We start from the raw sequence: 22568 nt of genomic DNA, 5'->3' as shown, positions 1-22568 counted from the left end.
TTGGTGCTGCTCCTTATTAGAAGTTGTAGCTTATCACAACTGTGCAGCCTTTGCTGTTGCCTGGAGATGCAGAGAGGCAATCAGGTACTGAGCAGCAGTGGTTAATACAAAAGGAGCAAGTACCCTTCTGCACATTTAAGAAGGGAGTCCCAAGCCCAGAGGAATGTAGCTTTGGCTTCCAGACCCTAGGCTGAGATTTGAGGCAGTTAAAAAGAAACAGATTTTGTAGAAGTGTTGTAATAGCAAAAGGGCTTTCAAATTGGTTTTGAGACTTTTGACACCTGAAACAGTGTAAGGACAAATGTGTTTGTTTTCTGCATGGGAAGGAGTGGTTCCATGGATGTATCAAGGTGGTTTATCAGTTGAAGGTGAAAGATGTGGAGTATCTGTGTGCATCACACAGCCATGTTCAATTTTATGCTTGCTGCAAGGGGTGGGGCAGACTAGTGAGTATTTCTGTCTGAATTGCGATACATCTCCACACTTGTGTGGTGGGAAAATGGGTAGTGGGGGTTAGAGGTCCTACAGTCAGGACTAGGAGGATCATGGATGTGGTGGCTGGGCTCCAGGACCCTCCTGAGATTCCAGAATTACCATGATTGGCCAAGAGCTGCCCAGGTCCTTCTCAGCCCCACCAGTGTCAAATGGCACCATCTCTCACAAGTTGAGAGTAAAAGCTGGTTACAAACCCAGAACAGCTTTCTGGAGCCAGTAGTGAAAGACTGTGGGGTAAAAGAATCCCTCCTGAGAGGCTGAGCCCTGTTCTTGATGTGGGTCAGTGCCTTTCTCAGAGTTTTAGGGGTGTGAGCAAATGGTCTAAGCATAGCTGAAATTTACAAAATCTCTCTGTCAACAGGCAGGAATTTTTGCTTCTCTGATGTTTGAGCAGGTAATGCAAGAGTAGATATTAGGTTCACAGTCTTCTTGTAGGTATACTACTCAGTTTCTAAACACTACTGTATTATCAAAAATTACTAATGAAATAACAATTCTTCGAGAGAATTTCATAGGAAGAATGTGATTATAATTCCAAAAAAAGAATCAGAAGAAATGGCACCTAACCATGGGAGATAACATATTGCACTGAGATTTGTTTCTACGTAGGAGAAGAAGCAGAGCTTGGTTAGGTAAATTCCTGTGGGTACCACTGAAAGTGCCCTGCAGTGTGACTTTCCTGCTCTATCAGATGGAAGATGCTTTCTATGGGATATCTGTGACTATGACGTTTTTTTTTTTTTTATACAGGCTACAGTTCTCCTGCCTTCCTCATCTTTAGGATACCAGCCAGCTGTTAATAGCAGGAAACAAAGGTGGTGAAGTAGAGATCCTGATTTTGATTGTAATGTTTTTTGGAGGGAGAGTAGAGACCCTGTTGGTTTTTGCCTGCTCTGGGCAGATTCCTCATGACTTGAACAGCATTGCATGGTGGAGACAGACTGAAGGGAAATTATAGAAATGTATGCCCTGGCTGAAGAAGGGAAAACATTAGTTTTACTGCACTGACGACTCTGGTTGCAAACTCAGCAGCACCTGTATGGACATTAGATGGAAGAGAATAGCTGGTTAGTGGTGGCCTGCTTTTTTTTGAGGATCCTTCTGGCTAGCCAGTGTTGGACATATACAGTGGCAGAAAAATAATGGCCAAGAACTTAGTGAATCCCACTGGGTCTGCTACTTTGTAAACTACATGATAAACTGAATTAGAGATACTCAAGATTCTTCTTTTTTTTTGGTATTATTAAAGCCTCCCTAAGCCATGAATCCAAATGTTACTTTCATGTTAAGCTGAGATGCTGGAACTAAGTTGCTGTTGCCTGGACCCCCTTCCTGCTGCACTCCCTCAACAGAGACTGTCATACAAGTTCCCATTGCAGGTACTCCCAAGCTGCTGTAAATACACTGGTGTGACTGTATTGACGGAGCAGACACTGTTGTTCGGCGTTGCCTAATAACGAGAAAATACCCAAAACCCGGCCAAAAAGCAAAAAAGCCAAAAAGCGCGGGCTGCCCCGGCCTTGAGGGTGTGAGCGCTAGATGTCACTGCGGCCCAAGGAAAAGTCAGCGTTCAAAGGCTCCCAGAAAGTGCCGGGGAAAAATCTTCCGCATTTCAGGAAAAATTGATTCTGCCGATGGCAAAGAAATAAAAAGACAGCTATGTTATAAATACGGACTCAGGTATAAATATATGAATTTTATGTGAATAGAATCTTTTATTCAGAAGGCAAAAAGTAAATTGCTCTCTATGCTTGGATCACCTTAGCACACAGTGATAGAACTCTCATCTTGTTTCAGCTGACGACTCCCATAGTGAAAAAGGTCTGCTGTACTGAAACGAATCAATATTAATTCCTTAATTACCTGCAAACTTTAGATAACTGATATAACTTAAGACAAAAGAGAATAAGAAATACAGTATGTAAGTACAGGGCATACAAGCCTCTGGAAAACCAGTTGTATATCTCTCCAAAACCTCAAATTGTTCACTCATATTTCTTAAACTTTTTAACCTTTCCCCCTGCATCCTAGATATCTTTATTTCCTCTGCTCTTTCAGTGTAAATGTGTTCTAAAATAATTGCAGATATTTCAAGTTGGAAAAAATAGTGAAAAGTAAGAAATACAAATTTATATTCAAAGCAAATGAATCCTTTTATTTCTTTATGTCTGGATTTCATCATTTGCTAATTTTTAATGTAGAAGAGCAGTGTGAATAAGAAGCAAAAGTTCTGGCAACGGGTTTGGGGTTTTTCTGTCTTTTGACAAATGTTGGCTTCTGTCAAAATAACCCCCCATAAAACCTTACATAACTCCCTTGTGAGTTCTTTATATACCAATTAAGTTCAAATGAGATTGAATGGCTTTTCATTTGCTTTTAAAAATTATTATTTATTAGATGTGTTCAGACAGTCTCTGGCTACCATTAGAAATTTGCAAATAAAACAAACAGCTTATTGGTCTGTGTCAGCTCAGCTCAGAGTCCCCTCCAGGATAAACTAGACATGTTCACCACCACATCCTCAGGCAAGGACTTGAGCAAATAGATGAACCATGCATCCTGCCCAAAAAATCAACAGGCTGGGATACTGGTAGACCAGTAGAGGAAATGATACTCACAGGCAGACAGATTTCTTACTGGTGAGTAGGTACGAGGCATTTCCATGATGAAATCTGCCAGCTAAGACTGACAGGTGAAAGACTATCCCTGCTGCTCTTCTGCAAAGAAATAAAGAAGGATTGGGAGGTAATTTGGTATCTGTCTTGCCAGCTGAGCTCTACATTCTCCCAGCAGTGGGTTCAAAGCTGAGCTGGTACGAGCATTTTCCACTAAAATGGATGGGTAATCATGGATCCAAAAAGGTTTCTGGAGGAGGTGAGTCACAGGATTGGCTGTTCATTTTGCAGATGCAAGGAAAAGATACAGATTCATGGTGCTAAGTGAGCTGCTCTTGACCCTGCTTTGAGAAGGGGGGCTAAATTAGAGACATCTAGAGCTTCCCTTCCCACCTGAAAGTTTTTTCCATTTCTAGTTCCCAGGTTCATAGATTGTATTACAGAGGAATGATAGCGAAATTGAAATTCTGATTTACATCAGAATTGCAGAGAAGGAAAAAACAGAGAGTTCAAAGATGTTGTAGAAGGATCAAAGCACTCCAAGAAAAGAATGTGACCTCACAGTGGCCTACCAAATTTGCTGTAGTTTAATTTAGGAACTTTTTTCACTCATTTACGTCAAGTGTGAAATTATCCTGTTACGAATGGGTGTTAACAGGTTAAAGAGCTGCAGACTGATAAATGCAGATCTCCTCAATCATGCTGGATGAGAGGCACTTACAGGCCACATGTGCTGCCAACAGGACCATCTATCAACTCTGTAGGTGTCCAGACCATAACTGAGGCAAGCCAGCAGATGACATGCAATTTTTCATAAGATGTGAATATTGAGATTTATGACACACAGCTAACATCAAATGTTATATAAAAAAAAAAGAAAAAAAAACCATTTAAAGGTAGGCTGAGGTAAACTGGAAGATTTTGGGTAGTTGGAATTTTTTAGGCTATAATTACTAGTTAATTTATAATTAGTGAGAGATAATTAATATAATTAACATGAGCTTAAAACAATGTTTTCCATAATAAATTGTGTTGCTTTATGTTAAGACCTACAATCAGGGTCCAGGTCCCTAAACAAGATGAATGTCTCATAGACCACTTAAAGCATAGCATTTTGCTTCATATTCCTTCTGACATTATGCCGCTTTCTTCTAACAATCTCAGTGATCATAAGATCTAATACTTCAGTATCAGGCCTTGTGCTCTTGGTGTGTTTGGTGCCATCCCATCATTCTGCTTTCTTCTTCTGTCCTGTACTTCTTCTCTTCTCAGTTTATTTTCCTTCATATGGTCATGGTCATGTCTTTTCCATAAACTACATGTTCTTTCCTCATTTTTCTTCTCTCCTTAAACATAAGCTCTCCTTCACTAGGGCCAACTCTGTAAATGTCTGAGTCTTGCTGAATCACTCATTAATATCATCCCCACAGACTTCTCTTGAACAATCATTTCCAACAGCACATCAGCACATCATGACTGCCAAAGAAGCCGCTTGAATGGAAACAAACTGCAACTCAACGTGCCCAGTGTGACACCAAACACATGTGATGTCATTCCACGACCACAAGACTTAGTGTTATTTTGTTTTGATTCTCCCCAGCCACTGGTACTGGACTAGCAGCTTCACAAAGAATGGTTATTTAATGGCTGCTGTGCAAGCCAGAGAGTCTGAGCTAGTAGCTTGAGAAAGCTGTGATTTGATTTCATCCTGGCCAGTCTGGAAGTCTGAAGCATCTGACATTACACAGGCCCAGACAAACAGAAGACATAAGACAGTGATTTCATAAGAGGAATTGAGCTGTTATAATAAGCTTAGGGACCAAAAGGTGAACAGCAAAGGTTAAAGAGCGCGTGTGGAGAGACAGTCTACTTTTCTTCCAGGATAAGAGGGAAAATATTTGTCTTCTTTCCTCTAGCTTGGAGCACAGCAGAGCTCTCTCATTTCTTACTAAGTAGAGGGATCATATGATGAATCAAAATATGGAGCTTTTGGCTATAAAGTAGCAATCCAGACATATAGCCTCTTTCTAGCCCTTGGCCAGCAGTCACTCAAGCACTATTATGTACTGTATGTGGCAGAGTATTTAATCTATCCCTTTTCAATAACATATAGCACAGCAGATAAAAGAAGATCTAGATTGAGCAGGGCAAGACAGGAATGGTTTTGTCTTCTAATGGCTGCTTCTGTGAAAGGAGGATTGAACAGACCCTGCCTTGCTAACTAAGAAAAATAGACAGTGTCATCAGTATCAAGTGCTTGAGCCAAAACTAAGAGAAAAATAAAATTTCAGAATCAGCAGATTATTTGTGGCTTTCCATGTTGGAGAGAGACTAAAGGACCCAAAGAGAGCGGGCACAAGCATATATATGTACCATCTTTCCTGATTTACTGTCAGGACACACCTCCTTCCCTGTTTTTCTTTAACCATCAGGTCACCAGACCTAAATATTTTTCTGGATATTTAGATACATTTTAGATAATACATGTAAGGTTTCTTCCCAGGTGTTTGGTCTACATCTAATGAAAATATGAGAGGAAGTGTTTATCTTCCCCTACTCATCAAATCCTAGTCTCCCATTAGAAACACAAAAACTTTATTTGTCGTAAATGCTGTGCCATAAAGCTTCCTCTGCTTTTAGTCACAGAAATTCCATCTACTGACTTGTCTTGATGTGCCAGGTCCATGCTTCTGCCATGGCCAAACATGACATTCCCAGTGTTTACAATGGATGGGAACTATGGTGACAATAAGTTCAGACATGTGCTCCAGGTATGCCTGTACAAGCACCATGGAAAGCCTCTGAAAAACTTCCAGCTAAGTATTTTCATTGTCATTGTGCTTTTAGACCCTAGCTAAAAATTCAAGATATAAAGTATTAATTTTTCTAGACATCTTTTCTGATTCTCAGACAACCCACAGAAATATTTATGTTTTCACACTGATATTTTCCCCTGAATATACTTGTTTCAAAACTTGTTTACCATAAATTGCCTATCTCCAAAAATTTGAGCCGGGTTGTGGCAGGTTTCTGGCATCATATGATGTCATTGCTGTTATCTGAGTTTGATAAACAGGAGAGCATTTCCTGCAAAAACTGTTGCACATGCATTTTTTTGAATAGTCTCATGGAAGAACATTCAATCAACTTTATTAATTCTTTTTCTCTGGGTATTCATGCCAGGGAAATATAGTCACTTCAATGTTTAAGGAAAGACTGAAATGTCAAAGAGAAATAGCAAATGGCATAAGCATATTTATTTCATTGCAGTTATAGAAGATTCTTGGATTACTTTTTTAGTTCTGATTTTCTGGAATTTGAAATAGATTGATAAAATGGTACATTCCCCCAAAGACTTAAATATAATCTGTGTTGCTCACAGAACTGCAATATATCTTCACAGATTTCATTGGAGCATTGTATTTCAGTTCAGGTTATCAACACTAGAATCTGTAGGACAGAAATAGAAATATCATGGGTTTTTTAATAGTTGCTTTTCTGCTGAGCTCACTAAATGTACAAAGAAATATGCCAAACATCTCTCTATTTCAACCACAAATTTGCATTTATCATTTCCTCATTCCAAGTTATTTATTTCTCTTTCATTCTAGGAGTGAAATGACAAATTTCTCTTGTAAGGAAAGCATGCTTCTCATCATGCTTTAACCTTTTAAAATGTATTTTTTAAAAGCATTATAATGACAGTTAAAAATACCTGGTTTGGTTAGACAATGTACTATACTCTTTGAACAGGACATGTACTGAATTATGAACAAAAATAAATAATAAAATATGTTTTAAAGGTTCACTTGAACTTGACAGCAACTTTCTACCCAGGTTAACAAATATGACACTTGAAATGTTGGCAGTTCACATAATTTAAGTTTTAAAGTTTCAAAAGTTTGTGTTCTGCTGTGAAGCTTGAAACTGACCCATTTGCAAACCTTAATCTGAATTATCACCAACATATTGAGAAGTGTCTTCTGTCTGTATAAGTGAAAATTATACAATTTCTTCTGGGACTGAAGTCATCCAATTGAGATTAAAAATAGTATCGGATGACTCAGCTTCAAACAAAAGTAACCCAACAGTGGGTATTTACAACTCCTAAGTGGAGAATATGTAGTATTTTAACATTGAAAGCAGAACTATTAAAATCACTGGGTACAGCATTTGCCCCAAACCATATGAAAGTCTGATACATAAAAGAGTTAAAAAATCTCTCAGGAATGATTGCTTCAGAAAAGTGTGTGTGAACTACCTCTTTTCCCTCTGCAAGTCAGAATGAAGGGAAAGAGAAGTTGTACAGGCCTATTGCTATCCTTTAGTACAAAGACACTGATCACTCTGTCCTATGGAAGGTTCATTACTAGAGCATGACAGCAGCTAATGCACCTATACATTGGAAATTGTATTATTAATGGCCCTACTAATAGCTGGTGACAGTGAGAGAATGAATTTCCACAGTTCACAGCCCTTTGTAAGTCTTCTTCTGGAACATTTTTCTCTACTATCATCACCCAGACTCCCCCTCTGACCTCTTTATCAGTCAGTGAGTGGTACCAGAGGTATAAGACACATAATGACTGCAGCATGCCATGTGTGCTCTGCAGGGCAACACAACACACGGAGAAACTAGAAAAAAAACCCCAGTGTTTTAAATAAAAATAATTTCCTATAAATACTTTATGAGGTAATGATAATATCATTTACTTCCATTTTTATTCTTGTGTGCTTACTTACTTCACCTGAATTTTCATGTTTCATTTTCAAGTGAATCTTCTTATTTACAGCTATTCAGCCTGATCTAAATTTCACTGTGGGCAGTGGAAATGCTGCCAATGACTTCAGTGGACTTTGGATCAAGCCCATATCTACATTAGAACTCTGGTTTCCTTGACTCCTATATATGAAATCAAAGGCTGGACCTGGCTTATCTATATATTTGAGGAGTACAGAAGTAACATTAAAAGAAAACACTATTATGTTTGCTTCCACTTCTGCCTCCCTTTCAAGGGGAAGAGAAGTAGCTGCTCATTTCAGCACCTCTGCAATTGAAGATAATATAACCAGCTATATGTTACAGTTAGAAAACTGATACTTCTTGCTCCCAACTTTTTGCACCACAGAACAAGTGGCTGAATTTGTTTGGTACAGTACAGATAATGTTACACAGATGTTGCTGAAGCACAGCACTGGCCCTTGGACTGTACTTGGTGTCTGCAGGAGCACTGGAGTCTTCCAGGGCCTTTGAAGTCTTGCACTTGGCCTTTCACAGAAATGTACCAAAACACAGTGATGCTGCTGGTGATTTTAACAGGGAGGGTTGGTGTAATGTTGTGCTCCACGTGAGACAGCAAAGGCATCACCTCTCACTACTCCAGCTTTTGAAATTGCCAAAACTTCTTTAGGCTCTGTTTTTACTGTTAATGCTATTAAAGGTTACTGTACTTCCAGGGAAGCCTAAGTTATGAGGCTGGCAAAATCATCCTGAGTTTCATATTGTGTCTAAGAAGAGACAATATGAAAACAATATAAGTACTTGACTATCAATTTCTAGTAATGCAGATTTTGAGTTTGCATCTGATCTGTTCAGAGAGGTTTAAAACATTTTTTTTTCAGCAGAATCGAGGAATTTGTCTTGCGTAGCATTTTCCATAACTAAAAGGTCAGTGAAGCTATTTTCAAGTCTGCTTTATAGGAGAAGTAACTTTAATTTTCCTATTATTATTCTTGGTGTTTTTCAGCATCCTAAAAGAGCACCTGAATGAATCACTTAGAGTTAAAATTTTAAAGTTCCTAAAGTAATATTTTACTTGGTTTGTTTCCTTAACACAAAATTTGTATATAATTCTTACTCAAATGCAGAAAAGCTGAATTAAAGTTCAATGAATAGAAAGAACTACCCTGGTGTGCACAATATTGCTGAGTGCGGGTCAAACATGGATAATTTATACACTTCTCCCCCCTTTTTTTTTTTTTTTTGTTTGATTATTAATACTGGTGGCACTTTTCAGCTTTATTGGGGACCCAGGGGAATTGAGGAGGTACCTTTTCCTTATTTTTTTTTCAAGGAGCACCAACTCTAACAGGTCAAGATATAAAACACTCTGATTAAGGGCAAACAGGATCCACAAGCTGTTCTGGAAGCACTGAGACTGAATGGCTTCCCAATAACATATCATATCATTGAAGATGATTCTGATATTTCAGCAGCTGGAAGATACCTTACCTCTTTCTCTGCCTCAGCAGCTATTTCTGGCTGCTTACTTTAATGAAATTTGGAGGATCTTAAGTTTCTCAAAGATTGTTATTCCTAAATCAATTAATTCACCGGGAGATGGGGCTGGAGGAGTGGTCAGGCACAACCAGACATATGCAGATCATGATGAAAGTCTCATTTCTCTAAGACATCAAAGAGAAAATCATCTATCATGTTATATTCTAGATATGGTATTTCTGCACATTTTGCATGGGTAGCATACAGGTCCTTGCAGTGAGATGCCCAAGGTAAAAGGTGGTTTGCAAGCCTGCCTTCTCAGCAGCCTCATGGGGAGAGAGTGGCAGCTGCTCTGAGCCAGCCCCTCCTTTGCCCAGGACTAGACCTTTCCAGGTGCAGCAATGCTGGCCCCACTCCAGCAAAGCACTCACACACATGCTTAACTTTCAACACATCAATTACTCATGGAGAAGTCAAGCCCGGAGAAGCTGCTGGTGCAGAGATAGCAGTGAAAAGGAAATGAGGATGTGGTGACCTTAGTGCCTCTCTTTCCCAATGGACCTGTCTGCAGACATCATTCAGGGCCTGGGGTAAAATGATTGCAGAGGCTAAGAGGTCAATGACCTGCTGCTCTGTCCTTAGCCCAGCCCCAACCTTTGCAAAAGAGAGGGGAAGGGAGTGGGGAAGATCCGTACAGTTTGTCAGATGTTATCATGCTTGATAAGACAAAGCTTTGCTTTCAGGAATTTTTCTTCCCTAGTTTGCTGTGAAGAAGAGATGGCAACCCAGAGATCTGTAGTGGCAAAGAGGAAATTTGCAGTCTTTTGTTCTTTCTCTGCCACTCACATCTGTGACAGGTTTCCTTTCTCCCTTAAGCTATTCTAATTTCTAGCTCAGCTTGTGTCAAAATAAGTTTTCAAAGCAAATCACAAATGTATGGGGTAATTAGAACTGTCATTTTATTGTCAGGGGAAGGCACTCCCCTTCCTGAAGAAGAGTACACCTCCCTGTCAACTTCATACTGTAGTGATGATGAAGAATTTAACATTAGTCTCTTTCATTAATTAATATTTCTTTTTCTTTTCCCCTGAGGAATGGAATAAGGAAAAAGAAGAGAAGTGCCTCATGCTGCTGCTGTATGAACCCTTCTCTGTTTGAAAATTTCTTGGAAAATGCTGTTGAGTGGTAGACAACTAACCTCTAAAGGTGTGCCTTTAGTGGCATAAACACTAAAACACACAAAAGTGACCCTAGAGTCACCTTTTCAGACATGTGGAGACTTAACTGAATTTAAAGAAAATTCAAAGCTAAATATTCAAAAATTTCATTCAGAAAAATTGAAATGCAGCAAATTGAAGGACAAGATCTGTTCCTTCATATTGCCAGCAACACGAAAAATATTTTCTAAACATTTGGAGGAGTATCTGTAGAAAGACATACAGCCCAGATCCTCACTTTTCCAGAGTATCCCTCAGGAAGGGACACATCTGGAGCTCCCTTTACAAGACACAGTAATGACAAGCTGACCATAAACCTACTCTCAAATGTTTTCATAGTTTTTTTTAAATATGTGTATTCTGTAATAATGGCAACATATATGGAGACAATTATTTCAAAAATCATTTGTGGGAGTTCAAGTGCACACAAAAAGAAATTATCTTCCAGTTAAACTTCCGTGCTTTAGTTTTATATTCCTGTACCATATATGACTCCCCAGTCTTTGCAAAACAGTTTTCTCTGGGGCACCCACAGCATGGGGACAAATGGAGTCAGAGATGTGTTTTAGATGCAGAAAGAGTGGATAGATTTCTAAAATGCATACTGCAGCATTGAAAATGCATACTGCAGCATGGAAAAATGGGCTTTCTAATCAGTATGCAGGACACTTGCATTCAGATTTGCTCTCTTACTGCTGTCCAATATATTTGTGATGAGCCACTTACTTCCAGTGCCCAGTGAGCAGATCCCAGCTCCACAGAGGGAAGCACTATGACTCCTTTCTTCTATGTTTCTTGCATATTTTGCAGCATGGCATTTTATTAGTGTGCTGGGAATCCTGTGGAGCATAAAGCATGGTGAAAGGAACAAGCATGGGAAGGCTCTCTGAGGTGCCGTTCAGCTGTGGGGTTTAATGGTAAAGTCAATCTAAGGACTCCTGCCCATTTCATCTGCTAGTCCCTGCCTGTGCACTGCAACTCACTGCCCTGTCAGTTGTTCCACTCTGAATTTTTCTGGAAGGTGCTGAAAGCAGATCAGGGAACTTACCTAGTTAAAAGTAAGTCTTGTCTTGCTAACATACTTTCTCATTCAGGTCAATGTGTAGATAAGGACAGCGTGGTCTCATCAACAGATCTTAGCACAAGTAAGATCTTGCGAGGGCTGTGAGACAGCACAGGGCTGAAAATAAAGACTTTGGGTGATCTTAAATTAGTTTAGTCATCATTTCATTTCACTGTAACCTGAGCAAAGCTTTTTAGACTGGAGAAGCATTAAATGTTGTTATATGAGTCTGTGCTCCAACTCCATTGTGAAATTTTGCCCTTCTGCAGGATTTCTGATCAACTACCACAGCAGCTCTTTGCAAACATTAAGTACTGTGTCCCTACAACACACCTGTCAGGCAGATACAATATCCTCTTATCAGATGGGCAAAATGAGCTGCACAGAAATCGCAACTGGCTCAGCCATGCAGCACGAGCCAACAAGAGAAGCAGCAGGAAGTAGAAAGTCCCAGCTGCTGGACTGATGTTTTCACTACCAGGCTTCTGCTGGAAACCAGTGACCACTCGCAGTAACTGCCAATACAAAGATGCTTCAAGCAGCAATAGGAATGGGATGAGGAGTAACAATGATACGACTTGCAGATGGCTTTCATTAAATAGAGTTTATATTGGATTAAAGACACAATTTTGAGTCTACAGCAAAACTGCTTGAAATAGTTTAATCTAATCTTGAAGAGGCTTTTTGACCAAATCAAACATTTTGCTGCAAATTTTGCAACTCTGCTGAAAGTTCCTGGGGGATTCTGTGTTTGAAAAATAAAAAATACCTCCACACTCTCCTTCCCTCCCTCCCCCCAAAAAAGGGGAATCTCAATACTGTCATGTTTGTAAGTCTTATCCCTGAAAATGAGATATATTTTATAGAAAATGCATGTCTATTCTTCTAAGAATAATGCTTATTTTTGCTAGCTCTTGTCAGCAGATTTGTCATTGATTAAAATGAGTGAGTGACTGAGCTACAAATAATGTAAAAAGCAAAATGCTGTTCTATGTTGCAGCAGTAACAAGAAAATATTTATTCCAGTGACAACAGTAGTGGTAATCATAATCAGCTTTTCTTGAAAGACAGATTGTTTCATGTTGTATTTGGTGTCTACCTTCAAACTTTAAAAATATTATTGCTTCCATAGCAAAATTGTTGTCACATGAAATTGTTTCTGTTCAGGGGTTTTGGGAGCCTAAAAATGAAAAGATAATTGTATTATGCCAGAAGTTACCATTTTCACATACATTCATACAAAACTGCGTCAAGGCACATATTACTTGATTTACAATGCACAATGCAAATAAGGTTCTATACATGCTTTCAACTCCATTTCCTGCTATATTCTTTGACATTAATGAAAGTTTCCTGAAGCTTTACTTTTTGGGGACAAGCCCACATAGGTAATCATGGATAGACACTGAAGCTATGACTGAACAAGGTAATCATAAGTTTGCCTTTGAACAGTCAAAAGAAATAAAGGAATTGCCTTCCTAGGTTTTTGAGCCTATATGTGATTGGTCAAATGCCCAAACCAACTGAAACTTCAGTTACATTTTCCTTCTAAATTTCAACTGTTCAAAATTAACTGGGGACCTCAGGCTCCAGTAGAGAGACCCAAAACCCACTTTGGCTGACACCTTGAAGGACAGAGAAATCCCTTCTGATTACGGTCCATAAAAAGAAAAATAAGCATGGAAAATAAGATTCATATTTGCATAAATGATAACAAGTGGTGAGGGATGTTAATGGAAGGGATGGATCTTGCAAATCTAAAGCAAAGAACAAAAAGCAAATCTCCTCAAAAGATTAAGAAGTCCTATCAGACCAAAACCAAATGTTTTCAAAATCTGCAAAAACCTTCTGGTATAAAATAATTTCAAGTCTCAATGACAGTGCCGTTGGCAATAAACTATAAATCACTGTACACAGAGGTTTCTAACTGGCAAGTGGCAAATACATGAACGCTGTTTCTCCATGCTTTTGGCTTATTCAAATACAATTTATTTTGTAAGGAAACAAGATTTATATAACATTGTATTTCTCAACCCTTTTAATCTCTCTGATCCCTGCTGGATAACTCCAGTTGGAGTTAACAGAGCACCAGAGGCTTGGAGTATTGTGGTCCTAAATAACCTTTGAATGTAACTACCCAGGTACTGGAGAGAGGCTCAGAGGCACTGAAGAGCTGTGATAGGAGAGCAAGTGCATCACCTGCTGCCAGGAACACTGAAGAGAGGAGATCACTGGTGCATGCACTGGCAGTAGGGAAAGCTATAGCTGCAGTTCACAGTTTGCCAGATGTGAGGTGTTTCAGCAGAATTGAAGCCAGAGGTGGAGTCTGCTACTCACTGAACAGGTTTGTGGAAGGAACCTCTGCTTGCTTCACTCTCCTTCTACATTGTTACTTTTATGGTTCCCCCCCCCCCCCCCACACACACACACATACATTTTTCTCTCCTTTGACTTCATCTTAAAAGTTAAAGAACAGAAGTTAAGCAAACGCCCCTATGAACACAAGCATGTGGGTAATCAGATGATTTTGTAACAGCTGCTATATTGCTTTCTCCTTCACCTTAAGGGAATTCCTTGTTCCACAGTGTTCCCACCACTATTCCCTGTGTCTGCAACAGTCACTGCTCCAGTAGTATCATGTAAGACCCCAATGAGACAGAAGCCTCCCCAGGATTCTTCATGGGGACAAGAATGATCTTGGCAAAATGTTCTTCAAAATGTTGTTTAAAAGATACCTTTCTCTTAACCTGCTGTGATAACATTTCAGTCACAGGCAGGAAAAGACCTGTCTGCCGGCAGTGGATCCATACCTGACAGTGGCAGGAATGGAGAACGGTGTATACAATAAAAGGCAGGAATAACTGGCATTATACAAGCATCTGAGGACTCTTCCATAAGGACCCATGGAAGTCAAAGTTACGTCATCATTCTTAGTGCATCAATTTTCAGAAAAATCTGTATATCTATGTCACCAACACTCCAATATAAAGGTACTTTTTTTGCTGCCTGCTGTATGGTGCAGAAGCAGGTGCAGACAGGATCACATTCAGCACTGGGAAGTCATCTGAGTATTTAATAGCTTCTCAGCAAGATTTGAAAACTTTATACAGATTCTGGTTCAGCCTGCAGCCAGTGATATTTCTCCTAACTTCTGACTCCAGCTGGTCAGCAGTCAGGACTCCTCTACAATCTATACAATGGGTGTGACAATCTATACAATGGGTATGGCTTTGAGGTGCTGCTAGTCATGGGCAGGCATGACAAATCTGAGGAGCCCGAACCTTGATTCAACCTGTAGTGACCTTAACAGGCTGTTCAGATAGCATATTCATTGTATTGGAGTGGGAATTATTACTGTGCATACTGACACAGAATTAAATGCAGGCAGAGACACACAAGAGAGAAGGGATACTCCCCAGGAGCATTCGAAATGAAGGTCTATATTGGGGGACAAAAAGAAATTAGCCAGCTGAGATTGATGTTGGAGAACAAATGTGGTTCGTATTTTATTAATAAAAGAGGTCTCGCCACAAAGGAAATTCCCATCTTGGCCTGGCAATGTAGCACTAAATGGTAATGGATACATGAAATGCCAAAACCCATAGATCTCTAGTTACACCAGAGTAGACACTCTTTGGGGCTTGTAATTACAGGGAGCTGGCAGACATTCAGATTTTGTCTTTGAGAGAGAAAAGGACTTTCTGCTCTCTTGCCAGCTGGGATGACTTAGCTCAGTGCCAAGCTGGACATACCTTCCAGAGTATTTGCAAAGTAGCATTCAGCTCTACCTCAGATTCTTTAACTTTCCAGGTTTCTGAAAATGAACAAATAAAATATTTGTAATGGCACCTGTAGTATTGAAGCATCTCAGAGAGAAAAGCCAAGTCCTGCCTCCCAACCAGAAGAAAGTACAGTTGAGAAAAAGCAATAGCTCAGAGCTGTGTGAGACTGAAAAAGAAAAAAAATTATAAACTCTGGGACATAAACGATGTGTCAAGGACAGTAGATATTCTTGGAGTCAGGTTTGTTTTCTGGACGCATCCTAATGATGTAGATTAGGCACTGATGCACTGAAACATGAGGCAAACATCATTTCTCAGGCTAAAGACAAACTGACCATGCTGCCAGGGGTCATCTATGTAGTCAAGACCTCTTGTAAGACCTGGAAAGACAGACCTGTCCTGTGTTACTCTCTTCAGATTATCCCTGGACATTTTCTGTCAATTTATTGTACTGAGATTAACCCTACCAAGTCTGCCCTAGGAGATTTATGCTGACTGCCAAGGTGGCAGATGATGAGCTATCTGATATTAAATTAGACCTCGTCACATGACATATGTAAAACCTGTGGGCAAAAGAGCAGGCCCAATACTTCTTAGCCAAATTCTGTTCTCAGTTACACCAGAGGAATGCAACAGAAGTCAATATGATTTATGGCAAAAAATGACAGTACATGGCTTGGATATTTTTTGAGATGGCTTGTAGATTCTAGTTGTAGCTAATAGGTCTGGCTACAGGAAAAAACTCAAAGAAAAGTAACACAGTTGTTTGTTTTTCTTCCCTAACTCTAATGTCAGCCCCAGTCTAACAAAGCATCCAGTAATATTTGATTAGGCACTGAATTTGTTAGCCTAACTTATTTTCACTGTTTATCTCACATTTCTGTAAAAATGTGTTAAAAAGAAATTATCTGTTAATGCCAAAAGTTCTCAAATACTCTATTTCACTGGCATGATGTACACTAGAAGGAGCTTGCAAGCACCACTGTGCTGGAATTTTTATATCAATAAACCCCAGAGGGGTGGTGCAACTCCTGACACTGCACCGGTTCCAAGGATGAAATAACACATCCTGGCAACCCAACTGGATTTTGCCAGCAGAGCTGCAATTTTTTTTTCTTTTTCTCTGGGAGAGAATACAAGCAAAAACTTCTGAGAAACCAAGCAGGGACTACATACACACTAGCTGTCTGCTTGGGATGCTCATCTGGCACACAGGAGACAAAGGTGTGCACCCCAGCTCTGTTCAAATCAGCTGTATCAAATCATAACCCCTCTCCTAGTGAAAAGTCTCCTCAGTCCTGGCCCCGCCTGACTACAGAAAGATCCTTCTGAGTTCATCTGTCAGAACTGCTCCAGAACAGTTTGCTGACCCGGTGGTTAGGGTGGGATGTGGGAGAGCTGGGTGTCATTTAGGCAATACAAGAGCTCAAAGAAGGGTGTCCTCTATCTCCAGACATCTCAAACAGCAGCTTTTGGCTGGGGGGCAAAGTTCTGTCTGCTTGTCAGCAGAAACACTTGTTGGGGACCCAAGGAACCTTTCCTGACAAGGATATTATTGCAGTTGTTGTGCCCCCACTGTAAAAAGCATACTTTTTTAAAAGCTGGTGTGTACTTGCACAAACACAGGTACGTTTTGTTTCTCTGAAGAACTTCTGATCGGCTCTTATGAGCTCAGGAAAGGCCAAATGACCTAAGGGTTATAAGGTGCCAGTTACAGATACTATTTCACATTCTTTCTTAGAAAAATAGTTATGAAACGACTGGATTCTCTTTCCCCCCCACCCCTTTGTTTTTCTGCATCTCTTCCAATGCAAAGTATTTTGTTCTCCCAGTGGAAACCAATAATTTACTAAATACTTAGCGTAATTCCTATCACCGTCTCTCAAGTGGGCCCATGTTTACATTTCATAAGCAAGAATCTTATTTCTTATGCCATAGTCACTACATAGAAATAAATATGAGCCACAGAACCTGCACAAATCTGCTGACACACAAAATTTTAAACACCTAATGGATTAATGTTTATGAAGCCTGTCAGAGGTTTAAAACCACAATGAGAAAGAAAAATTTTCTTCAGGTCTGAGAAATGTACTTTTGGTCTAATGTCAGCCCTACACAGAAAATGCCTTAATAGTTTGTTTGTTTAAGCCGACAGCTCCTTAGTCAATTGTTCACAATGTCTCTCCACTTAATTCTTGCTATAAATTTGTCTCTTTGCCACAGTCTTTACACTGTACCTCAGTGTGTCCCAGAGACATGGTGAGCCAGCAGCTCACCACTAACTCAGCTTAAGGAGAAATGCTAGCAACAAAGACCAGCCTGCCAAAACCCATAAAACTTGCTGCTTTTTGCCTCAGTTTAAAGCAAAAAAATAATATTGTCTTTTCTCTAAAGTGGTAAAGCAACACATGCCCAAATGACTTCTTGACATTACAGGATTTTTAACAGTTTTGAAGAAACCTTGGCACTTATAACACATTCTCCAAAATGTATGGTGGTTAATTAGTTTTGTAGTTAGCATAAGTAAAAACAAACTGGTGGGAGTAAGCACAACCACTGGCTTTTGGTAGGCAATGGGAAGTACATGAAATCACAGCTTCTGAATTACTGAATAAATTGTAAAGGAAAGAACTGATTAAAAGCTGAGAGGTAGTCATGTCCATTGCCATGTTAACCTGCTATTTTACTGTTACCACTGTGTCTATGAGAATGTACCTGTACTTACCAGCTGGCAAAAACAGATAATGAAAATGTAAAATATGAAGAAAAATGGGCATTTCCCCCCAAAATGTGTTTTTTTTTTCTTTTTTTCTTTAAGATTTAAATGAGCTTTTTGCATTATTTGTCAATTTTGTTACTTTTTCTGAAGAAAACTTGGTAAGAAAAGATGACTCACAGTAGATTAAAAGCCACTGCTATGCATTGCAAAGCAAAATTTCTCTAGGTCACATGTAGCAATTTTTGCACAGACCACTGCATGCTGATAATACCACTTCCTACCAGAAGTGCCTGTCCCCCTGCACATGTCCTCAGGATCACTCAAAAACTGGCTGCAGGAATATACTGCAGATCTGCACCCTCTGCAAGGCCTGCAGGGTAGATATTCCTGCTTTCACCCAATTTCAGGGTCCTGTCCCCACTTTTGCTTATGTTTCCAGTACTTTACCCCTGCAGATAAGGCTGTTGTTTGTAGTCTTGAGTTATGTTTTCTTATCTAGCACAGAAGATTTGTTCTGACTTTCCTTGAACAGTCATGGGGGGCAGAAAGGAGCAAATAGGCTTTTCTTTGCTGTGTGCCCATTATAAGGAGGGGGCAGAAGTGAAGGGCAGAAGGGCTAAGGAACAACTCGCTTATGCCTGTTTATTTTCTACCTCCTAATGTCTTAAAAGGAATTAATGTCTGTGTAAGGTGCCCTAAAAAGGAAAGCCTTCTGTTTATGTAGGAGGCAGGAATGATATGGGAAGAGACAAGGATGGCTGCCCTGCATTCTCAGGCAGCTTTGCCTCTCTCCTGTCCTGGACTGATCTCTGCCAGTGGTGATGGGCAGCTCTGGCACTGGGCCCATTTCACATTGCCATTTGGGCTGAGATCACTGGGTGTGGTGAAGGCTTTGCAAACACCTCATACTCACAGACAGCTGGCTTGGGACCATGGAGCTCCCCTTACACAGGGCTGAGGAAGAGGACTGACACTGTAAAGGAGTTTGGGTTACAACAGGTTAACAAATCTGAAATAGCAAGCTGGTACACAATACAAACATCAGTGCTCGGGATTGGAAATAAAAAATATACAGGCACTAAACCTAGCTTTTTATTCCACATTTAGGACTGCATGAAATTTCCACTGGTAAAATATCACACTTTCCCTGCAAAAGGATTTCCATTTAACCTCAGAGGATTAGAAGAATGGAACCTCTTCCTATTCTTCTGAGAAGCAGTGCATATGGATGCTGAAGCGGTACATCTCTGAGATCTGGTCAGAATCTTCCAAATAAGAAGATTTTCCATATTTCCACATTTAAACTGTTTTTTCCTTCTTTTATTTGACTTTTGTACTTTTATATATACTTTTATAAAAAGTATTTCCTCCAAAAGATGATGAGCCATAGAATAAACAGGTAATGATAGCAGAACAAGTCCAGCCAGGAAAGGGACTAATAATAATAATAATAATAATAATAAATTATAAACACATACTACTTCTGTGCCCAGGAATTTTGATGTCTTAGATCCTCTGGTGCTATTTTGTGTTCTTATTTTCTGCATTCTATGTCACCTACATCAGCTACTCCACTGGCTCTCAGAAAACATTTTACAGCCGCTATTTCACTTCACACGATAGCTCCCTTCCTGTGTGATTTTAATGGTTGGTGCAAATCTAGATGCGAGAATTAGGGATGCATTTATCCTCCCCAGACAGAAATCCTCCTGCTGACATTCTCCACAGCATAGTTTACGTCCAAAGCTCCAAGAATCATGCAGAATCCCATGGTTGTTTCCAGACAGTCAAGCAGGAAACCAGGTTTGTCAGCAACAATTCTAAAGGCTGTCTTTTTTCTGTCTTTTTCCTTCTTGCCTCTATTGGTGTTCACATCCTTCTTGCCAACACTGGTGCTCCTTTAACTCAGCCACCAGATGTTTTTTCAGGGTTTGGTTCTTATCCCAGCCATGCCATCCCAGGCTCCACATTTGAGTGAAAGAGGAACACCTGTGGCTCCTCATTAAACCTCTGATTTAATGCAAGGTGAGTGAATCAATACCAATGCCTCTCTCTGCACTACAATAAGCAATCTTCTGAGAAGACCAAAGAGTGTGCTGGCATTGGGTGATGGGGAGAGCATAGAAGAATTCTGTCTCTAGCAGGTGGGAATGCTACTAGCACTGCTCTCACGTCAAGATGGGAGTGGGGTTTTTGCCATTGTTGTTGCCCTGAAGATGTTTAAGTCCTCTTCCTCATACTGACTACTCACTAAATACTCACTAAAATATGATAAATCTCCACACAGTAAGCTCTAATAATGAAAAATGCAATATGCTGAAACCAAAAAGTCTAACTGAAGTATGATGCTTTTCAAAGCTGTCTGTTTTCCCAAGGACAGCCAGCCATACACACTGGTCTATGCCTGCACAGTTTTGACTTGATCTCTATATTCTGTCCTCTCCCTAAAAAGTAAGTTTAATGTATTTTGACAAATCATTTTTATTTTAAAATTATAATATCAACAGTTTCTGGACTCTAAACTTGCCTTTTTGCAGAATTTTGGCCTTTTGGCTATTGGCAAATTTGTGTAAATGCACTCACGTTTGACAGTTATAAACCCTCAAAAACCTCCAGTTTGTTTTTATTAGATACATTTCTCATCAATTCTGAGAATGTATTTTTTTCTGCAATGTCAAATCCAAACTGTGTGCTGTGTCATTCAGCATGTCCTGACAGACAAGCCAAGAGCAAAGGGACTGTTGGCCATGAATTGCCTTTGCCCAGCTACATGCCAGCCGTGCACAGAGCACTGAACTGATGGTGAAAGAGTGTGGGGTTTGCAATAGAGAGAGAGAGAGAGAGGTGAAAGAGAAGGGAAAGAAGGCATGGGCTTTTGATGAAGGGGACATGGACCTAAACCAGGAAACAAACTGGGGTGGACTGAAGAACATGGAAGAGGATTAGAAAGAAGGGGAGAACATGATCTTGTACATGTGGTGAATAATTTTGTGGTATGAAAGAGGCTAGTCATGGTCACAAAAAAAAAAAAAATTACTTTTGTTTTTGACAGACACATCAACATTGCCAAATTTCACCCAGCTGAGAAGAAAGAGCTATGAAGCCAAGGCTGGCAAATTGTACTGCAGTGCCTAATGCAGCAAGTGGCATCACTATAAGAGATGCTGCTAATTTGGGAGCAATAGAGGTCTGGTGCAGTGAAGAGCCTCAAACATGCTTGGGTGATAGAATATGGTATTTGTTTTCTCCATTTAAAAAGCACATGAGATATTGCAGGCCATTTACACACAGATGTGTGCAAATACTTTGTTAAAAATTGCATAATATAAAACAAAATATTTTGAAAAGGCTTACTTTTAAATTTTTGTGACTGTGGGTGCTCATGGTGGCCTGGCAATGCTGTGACTACCTTGCTGGTTGCATCCACTGAACGTTGTAAGATCTGGAAAAGCTAGCAGTAGGTGTCTCAAGTAAGGCAGCCAAATGTCTCTGTATTTAATGCCTACTTCTCTCCACCTTGGCTCACCATGCCTTAGAGAGCGTGCTCCTGAGCCCCTCACTGAGTCACGTGTGACAAAGCCTGCAAGGATGTTAGATGTAATGCTTGAAGAAATTGTCACTTGTGTGCTGGGACTGTGCCACTTTGCAGCCTTCCTAAAGCCCTTGTGTCCCATCCCACAAACAGGCATACGTGGAGAATAAAGCAAGCCCTGATAGCTTCGGCGTCCCTTCCAGTACCACTTACGTGTGAGGATCTCTGCAGGCTGGCAGCGAGCTGTGGGTCCCTGGGAAGAGTGGGGAACTCCAGTGACAAAACTGTAGTGAAAGGGTTTCTTTCAGGCAGCAGGGACGAGGATTTCCTCGTCCCTCACAGTAAGGAAATACAAACAGACCTCTATTTGTCTCCTAAGAGATGAGAAAGAAAAGCGCAACTCTGGGTGGAAGGTTTCACCTGGCATTAAGTGCACGCGTAGCGACGGCACCGCAGCCTCCGCATCTCACCAGGGTATCCCGCCCGGGGCCAGCAGTGCCCGCTCCCCGCCGAGCTGGAGCGCCTGGTAGTCCCAGCGACAGCCAGCCCCACGGGGAGCTGCCACCTTGGCTTTTGTCCCGGCTCAGAAGCCTGGATGCCACGGGCCGGGCTCCCGCCCCGCGCGGTACCGGCGGGAGGCGCGGCGGGGCCAGGGCAGGGGCGCTCCGGTAGGAGGTCGGGGATCACCGGGGAGGGGTCGGGACCACCTCCCGCGCCTGCCAGGGGCTGCCGGTGTTGGTACACGTTGATTCAGCATGCGGCGGGGGCGTGGGGGAGGAATAAACCCTGCGGGAGAAGCAAGCGGCAGCCCCCCGGGAGCATTGGGGAGGGTTAATCGGCGAGGATCTGTGGGGCTGGGAGGAGAAAGCGGAGGCCGGGCTGGGGAGGGGGAAGGATAAGAGGAAAAGGGGCAGAGCGGCTCGGA

The 22568-nt window shown here is 40.8% G+C and overlaps 1 protein-coding gene across 2 annotated transcripts in view; it reads left to right on the top strand.

Annotated features, from left to right (window-relative positions):
* Positions 1-14035, top strand: part of LOC110477941 (sulfotransferase 6B1-like) — a 34394-nt gene extending 20359 nt beyond the window's left edge. Inside the window, exon 7 of one of the 2 annotated variants that reach the window (XM_021544200.2) lies at positions 10423-14035. In XM_021544200.2, the coding sequence (XP_021399875.1) occupies positions 10423-10433 (11 nt within the window). In that variant the 3' untranslated portion in view covers positions 10434-14035. Of the gene's footprint in view, positions 1-1245; positions 1710-10422 lie in introns of those variants that run through there. The other variant, XM_021544199.2, reaches the window with a different exon arrangement.
* Positions 14036-22568: the final 8533 nt, after the last annotated feature.

The sequence above is a fragment of the Lonchura striata genome, chromosome 3 (assembly GCF_050655825.1).
Source record: "Lonchura striata isolate lonStrDom1 chromosome 3, ASM5065582v1, whole genome shotgun sequence".
NCBI classification, from domain to species: domain Eukaryota; kingdom Metazoa; phylum Chordata; class Aves; order Passeriformes; family Estrildidae; genus Lonchura; species Lonchura striata.
Note: the sequence above shows the minus strand (reverse complement) of the source record. Positions and strands in the feature narration are given on the sequence as shown.